Source organism: Teleopsis dalmanni, chromosome 1 (assembly GCF_002237135.1).
Source record: "Teleopsis dalmanni isolate 2A chromosome 1, ASM223713v2, whole genome shotgun sequence".
In the NCBI taxonomy this organism is placed as follows: domain Eukaryota; kingdom Metazoa; phylum Arthropoda; class Insecta; order Diptera; family Diopsidae; genus Teleopsis; species Teleopsis dalmanni.
The window spans coordinates 46,908,987-46,916,614 of NC_051846.1; the positions used below are offsets into that span (position 1 = coordinate 46,908,987).

At 31.8% G+C, this 7,628-nt stretch overlaps 1 protein-coding gene across 1 annotated transcript; it reads left to right on the top strand.

Annotated features, from left to right (window-relative positions):
- The first annotated feature begins 328 nt into the window (after positions 1–328).
- On the top strand, positions 329–4,757 carry LOC119672561 (protein masquerade). Its single transcript, XM_038083632.1, has 12 exons — positions 329–486; positions 567–716; positions 773–1,027; positions 1,618–1,776; positions 1,839–1,915; positions 1,970–2,664; positions 2,743–2,927; positions 2,996–3,280; positions 3,343–3,961; positions 4,016–4,214; positions 4,278–4,356; positions 4,416–4,757. The coding sequence occupies exons 1-12, from the start codon at positions 384–386 to the stop codon at positions 4,736–4,738; spliced, it is 3,129 nt and encodes a 1,042-aa protein (XP_037939560.1). The 5' UTR covers positions 329–383; the 3' UTR covers positions 4,739–4,757.
- The last annotated feature ends 2,871 nt before the right edge of the window (positions 4,758–7,628 follow it).

Sequence of the window (7,628 nt, forward strand, 5' to 3'; positions counted from 1 at the left end):
GAATTTCAATATGTACTAAATGAATATAAATTATAGTAAAAATTACTTACTAATATACATGTGTAATATGTATGAAATATAAAATATAAACAGGTATTAGTGTTAAGAAAGTTTTATATAGACTAAACTTATTAAATTTGTTAACACTTTCTTAGTGCTAAATTTTTTACTTTTAACAAAAATTTAACAACTAAAGATGCTTTACGAACTCTAGTTTTACTAACACAAAATTGATCTAGTTTTTTTTTTGGAATATTTAAATCATGCTTGTTTACTAATTATAATAATAACATTAAATTTCTTTACAGACTTAGACAAGCTATGTCTTTTTAATAAAATATTGCAGAATAAGTCGTAAGAGAAACGTATATGAGAAGTTAAAGATGCGAAAATATCTAACAACAATTTTAACCATTTATTTGGTTTTATTTCTACCACATATAGCACACAGTCAGGAAGATTCACTGGCTGGTAGTTTTCTATCAGGTATTTTTCAACTTACTTATTACTACTTATTAATTAAACTATTGTTTGTAATATGCTGATTCTCGATTTCCTACTAATAGGTCTATTAGATACAATAACAAGCACTGCAGATTCGAAAGATTGTCCTGGAGTTTGTGTTCATACGCTAGCAACTCTCATTTGTTATGAAGTGCTGGATGATGTACCATGTCCATCACCGAGCATGAAATGTTGCATAGAAAGTGCTTCAGGTAGCAAACATGTAATATCTTTTTACTACTTGTATGACATTTATATTCTTTTATAGGTAAAAATGCAACTTTACCACAAGTAACTACAACCACAAGTTCCACAACTACCACAAAACGACCTACAACTACTACAGCTAAAACAACAACAACTACAACAACAACGACTACAACTCCAAAGCCCAAAACGACTACCAAAAGAATCACAACAACGGTTTCTACTACAAAAAAAGCTGTTATTACCAAGAAACCATCAAGTTCCACTTCAAGCACTACTACAAAGACTGCTGAAGAAAAAGTAGTTGATAAAAATAGTGAGTACTTGTGAAGCAATATCAGTAAATGAGATTAAATTTAATTCAAGCTCCATTGTTAATTATTTAGAAGACAAATCTTATTTTGCAGTACTATTTTGTTTTTGTAGTAGGTAGCTTCGAAAGCCAAACCCACTAAACATACCTCTTAAAATAGATTTCATATTTAAAAGACTTACTATTTATGTAATTAAATTGTCTAATAATAATAATATGTTAGGCTTTATAAAAAGGTTTCTTAAAATTTAGTTAAGTAAAGAGGAACTTTACTTTATAAGAGTAATTAATTTTAATAATTAAAATAGAGGAATAGCTATTGAATCTGAAGAAGTTCAAATAGTAATTGCCTAATTCTAAAGAACTGTGACATCTAATATAATATATACTAGCAATTACAGCAGTAATTATCTACTTTTAAAATTAAATAGAAAATATTGTTAGGAAAATAAATGTTATAAAAGTTTCGCTTAATAATTTAGAAATCTTACATAAAATAATATCCCCCTAAAATTTCAAGTCCTTGAACTAACCAATTTAATATTGTTTTACACATAAGATTATTATATGAATTATATAAAAATTTTTTTAAGATGAGAACTGTAGTGGCGTCTGTGTGGCGGACCGCATTGCTGAGTATTGTGAAGCCTATCTTACCTCAAATGGACTCTGCAAAACTGGTACTAAATGCTGCGTATCGTTGGATGAATATCAGAATGGCAAACTACCTAAAGATATTTATATACCAGCAAGTTAGTATTTTCAAATAAAATAGCATAAGAATTATTAATATTAAAATATTTTATTGCTATAGAGCATATGTCCAATCTAAATAATCAGCATTATAAAAATAAAACGTTAAACACAACAAAACAGACGGCAAATGTTAAGGTAGATATATATTTAAATAACTAAATGAAGAAATTACATCATATTTTTTTTTAGCAAACATCAACAACAAGTACTACGACTTCTACTACTACAACAACTACAACAAGTACTACTCCTGAACCCGCCCGAACTAAGACTAACACCAATGCGAGTCACAACAAACCAATAAAGCATAAAAAATTACAATCCACAACTACTGAAGCACCTTCTGAAGAAAATGAAGCTGAAGACGATGACAGCGAAAATAATGAAAATGATAAAACTGAAAATACGAATGGTCAAGTACTGAAGGAATGTGAGGGTGAATGCATGAACGGAATTTTCGCAATATTTTGTGATGATATCGACTCAGATGCTTTTTGTCCCGGTGAAGGTACTTGTTGTGTAACAGGAACCCAATCTGAAGTAACCTCACCAGCTACAAAAATAGTCTCACAAAAACCAGCTACAAAAATTTCTACAAAACCAGTGCCGAAACCCGCACCTACGCCACCGCCCGCACCACCTTCACAATCTGCCGGGAATGACTTATTTTCACAGATTCTCTCATTTGCCGAGAATACACTCACTGGGGGAGCAAACTCACCACCACCGACACAACCCCCACAAACACAAACTCCACCACAAATACCGCGTTGTCCAGGCTTTTGTTTATTGAATATAATGGCGGCATTTTGTGAAAGTCCTTCAGTGCTTATTTCTACACAAACCACTTGTTCGAAAGGTTCAATCTGCTGTGATAGTTCGAGGTAAATTAATTATTAATATAATTTACTTTAAATTTTTATAGCAATAATTTTAATATATGATGGATAACTTTAATATAGAGCTGGACCTTCAAAACAAAGGCCATCGCCATCTACACCAGCTCAAAATCGGCGTCCTCCTCCTCCACCAACATCTATTGCACCAACAGCACCACCTTATGTTGTACCAAACACACCATTACCCGATCCGCGTGAAGAGTGTCCAGGTTCTTGTATCGTTAGTTTACTTAGTTTCACCTGTTTTAGTAAGTGTCAGCAAATCCTTAATAAAAAAATTAATAATAAATAATAATATTTTTTAAATATTTTATAGAAAACGCTGAAATGACCGATCTCTTTAAATGCAAACGTTCTGGACAGACTTGTTGTGCACCCAAAAGCAAAATAATTGAAAAACAACAATTCCAAACACGTAACGACACATCTTATATGAATTATCCACCACCACCGATGCCACCTCAACAATATCCGCCACAAGGTCAATATCCACCACCATATATGCAACCTACACCGCCACCACCACACCATATTTATCAACAACCACCCCCAATTCAACAACCGAACTATGATTATCCACACTATGGTCCTTCTGGTATTGGTAAGAAAACATTTAGTTTTATAACATTAACAAATTTTATAGAAAACGTTTTGCATTTTCAGTCGTACAACCACAAGCGCCCGTACCACAACCAATACCGACAACTACTACAACCACAACAACGACTACTACCACACCACGTCCACACGTGTATTCTAAATATGTTTGTGGCGTTAAAGGTACTTTACGTAGTGGTAGACAAATCCGTACTTCACCTGCTTTATCTTTCATAACATATACACGTGCAAAATATGGCCTACAACGGTCACCACGGCAAATGTCTGATTTTATTTACGATAGTGGTATTAATAAATCTACGGAACGTTTAATACTCGGTTCAGATATTGTGCCAATACAAATTCATAACGATAAAATTGGTGATCTAACACAGAGTAACTTTGCAGAATCCAATCAGGTACGTGCTTATCAAGATGTATCAGAATCATATATGGATGCGGCAGCTCAGACGCTTTATGAGCAATCTGCAACTGTCATTGCTCAACCTATGTACAGCAATTACAGTAGCAGTCGCAGGCGAGCACGTGTTGTGGGTGGAGAAGATGGAGATAATGGTGAATGGTGCTGGCAAGTAGCACTCATAAATTCCTTGAATCAATATTTATGTGGTGCTGCGCTTATAGGTACTCAGTGGGTACTCACAGCAGCACATTGTGTCACAAAGTAAGTAGCGGTGTTTAAAGATCGTCATTGTTAATACAATTATAAAATTTTCAGTATTGTACGATCTGGTGATGCCATTTATGTGCGTGTGGGCGATTATGATTTAACAAGAAAATATGGCAGTCCTGGTGCACAAACATTACGAGTGGCTACCACATATATACACCATAATCATAACAGCCAAACACTTGATAATGATATAGCATTACTTAAATTACATGGTCAAGCAGAATTACGGGATGGCGTATGTTTGGTAACTCGAATTCATTTTTAACAAAAAAATTTATTTTTATATATATTTTTAAATTTTCTATAGGTATGTCTACCTGCTCGAGGAGTCAATCACGCTGCCGGTAAACGTTGTACAGTAACAGGTTATGGCTACATGGGAGAAGGTAACTTAATTCACATAATATCAACATTTTGTGCTAATATAAAATATATTATTCATTAGCTGGTCCTATACCTCTGCGGGTACGTGAAGCTGAAATACCTATTGTTAGCGATACTGAATGTATACGTAAAGTAAATGCAGTGACAGAGAAAATCTTTATATTGCCTGCTTCAAGCTTCTGCGCTGGTGGTGAAGAAGGAAACGATGCTTGTCAAGGTGATGGAGGCGGACCACTTGTTTGTCAGGATGATGGTTTTTATGAATTGGCCGGTTTAGTTTCGTGGGGCTTTGGTTGTGGCCGAATCGATGTGCCTGGTGTATATGTGAAAGTTTCTTCGTTTATTGGTTGGATCAACCAGATTATTAGTGTTAATAATTTATAGTTTTATTGAGAATATTAATATTTTCCAATTAACATTTTACCAGTGGTAAATTTTTATATTAAGCAATTTTCCACATGAATCCACGTACTTGTAAAATTCTCTCACAAAAAACACTAAATCTTTATTAAATGTTACTAATTTAAGAGATTTCTATGAATATGTGGTTCTTGAATAGGCAATATAGGACTGTTAAATTATATATACTATTTATATATTATATTTTATGTATAAGTATTCTTACTTCTTTAATATATATGTAGATTAAATAAAATCTTTATGGATGCGAAATTATTTTTATAAATATTTTTAAAGTTATTTTAAAATGTTTATTATTTTTTTGTTCATTTAAAAATCATTTCAAAAGTATTCTATTATTTTCAAGCTTTGTATATAGTTGTAAGCGACTAAAATAAATAAATAAACTATATATTTACTTATGTATGTATCAAAATCGAATTTTATATACATGCATTATTTAAAAATATTTTTTTAAATAGTTTCGTCCAACAAATCCAGTTAGTGCTCGGTCAACTTGAACACTCCACCGGAAACACGGTCTACCTCTACGTCTTCTTCCGCCAACTACTGCTTCAAACACCTTTTTCGCTGGAGCATCTTTATCCATTCCCACGGCATGGCCAAGCCATCGAAGCCGCTGGATGTTAATTCGCTGAATTATATCAATATCGTGATAAAGCTCGTACAGCTCGTGGTTCATTCATATACAGTAGTCGTCGCCAACTCGTAGAGGACTAAAGATCTTAAGAAGAACTTTTCTCTCCTACACTCCCACTGCTGCTTCATCATTATATCATAACGCCTATGCTTCTGCGATTGAATCTGTTATGTTTGATGGTATATTACTTATAGCTGTGTTGTTATCCTTGCTTTTACCAGTGGTATAATGATAATAATCTGCTTTTAAACAAGTTTAAGTTGAATTTCGTGACATTTAGACTTTATATAGTCAGCTCTATTTAACTGATACCCAAGTTAATCAGTTTATATTAATATTACACTGAAAGCACTTAAAAAAACATGTTTCCAAAATTCTTCAAACTCTTAAGTTTAAAGAATGCATATAACATTTATTTATTTTTATTTCCTTTCCATATGTTGTTGTAAACAACAACACTTACTCTCAGAGTCAACTATTGCCTATTGTGATGCACAAAGTTATTAAGATAACGCGAATTATACTATCCATTACTTCTGATATGGCTCTACATACTACCATTCATATTTCCTAATATACTAAATACGCTAAGTCTGTTTTTGTTTACTCTTTCAGGTGGCCAAAGTGATGGAAATGGTCTCCTAGGTATTGAATCGCTCGTCTCGAGCAGGTAAATAAAAAGTAATTGATAGATTACAATACCCGTTCATCACGTCAGCTCCTGCACATTATCGACATTTTTATCCATTGGGTTCTATATTAAAAGATATTATATATTACATCCATTGACGACAGCAAAAAGCATCTGTCATACGCAAATTCCCAGACCGCAAAACGAGTACATCATTTTCTGGCAGTTAATTGCTATAGAATATCTTCATTTATAATCAATAAAATTAGTTTCACATGCCCGTGCCACATGTTTTCCTTTATTAAATTAAAATTGTAAAATATAGCGTTTTATTTCTTTAAAATTTCACTTATCTTTGCTTTGTAATAACTTTTTAGATAACGCACTTAAATACATTATTTGCCAATAATCGTTAGTTATGTGTTTTCTATCAAATAAATAGAAGAATTATAAAGTGCATCGAAACCTTTCAAAGTAATTGCGCTTCAAAGTCCAGTCAATTAAAAAATTGTTGAATAATTTTTACGTATCACCACATATAAGAATATCGATGCAACAAGTTACATACTATAATTTTTTACTTCTCACACACATAGTGTGAAAATGCATACAAGATTAAATTACATTTAAGTCCGGGTCACTTGCGTTACCCTAGGATTCTTGTTTTAATATGTCACTCCTCTTAGAGATTCGATTTTTGAGTTCCTCTACGATACGTTTATTCCTTATTCAACAGTGACCTATTTTATTTGAACCAATTTTTTTTCTGAATTTTATTAGAGTTTCAATATCAATTGCTGATGGTTCTTCCGGGTACATAAAAAGCAGATGTCAATTTTGCAGTAATTGTTTGTCTGTCTGTCACTATATTTATATATTTCTTAGTCTTTCTGTCTGAATAGTTATAACCAGACAAGTTTTTGAGTTCTTATATTTTGAGGTATTTGAATAAATTTTTTCAAATTTTTTTAATGAAGACTGTAAATAGATGAAATTGATTCACTATTATTTTATTTGAATAAAATTTTTATAATTTGTTTAATTAAATGAAATTGGTTTGTTATTAGACCTCATACAAACTTACTACATTATATTACTATTGAAACTAATCATGATCACGATTTTCCAGGGATATTTTTGGAAAAATTATCATCTGATTTTTTAAAGCTATTAGTAGGTATATTTTTACATTTCCCATTCAGTACTGTTAGTTCTTAGTTAGCATATTAGTGAAATATTTGAACTCAATTGAGTACTGTATGGAGGCGTGAGCGAAATCTTTGACTCTATGCCGTAAAAAATATGATTTAAATTTTAATTGAATTAATTTAGCAGTGTGTTTATTTTGAATTAAATATAATCAAAACATTAATTTATTTACATTTATTTAAATTCACTTTGTAATGAGTAACATTTCAATGCCTTGCTTAATTACTTTGTGTGAATAGTGCTGAGAATGTTTTTAAATATGTATTGTAATTTGTCTTCCTCAGAAAATAAATTTGTATACATAATAAAATAGTGTTTTTTGCTAATAGTCGATTTTTACTGCATAAGGGTTCATAAAGATTCTTATAACACAA

What these genes read in the sequence shown, in the direction of transcription:
- LOC119672561 (XM_038083632.1), top strand. Translation starts at nt 384, where the DNA reads ATGCGAAAATATCTAACAACAATTTTAACCATTTATTTGGTTTTATTT. An exon ending in AACAGACGGCAAATGTTAAG is followed by an intron (nt 1,916 to 1,969) that starts GTAGATATATAT and finishes ATTTTTTTTTAG; the next exon opens with CAAACATCAACAACAAGTAC. An exon ending in TACGGGATGGCGTATGTTTG is followed by an intron (nt 4,215 to 4,277) that starts GTAACTCGAATT and finishes AATTTTCTATAG; the next exon opens with GTATGTCTACCTGCTCGAGG.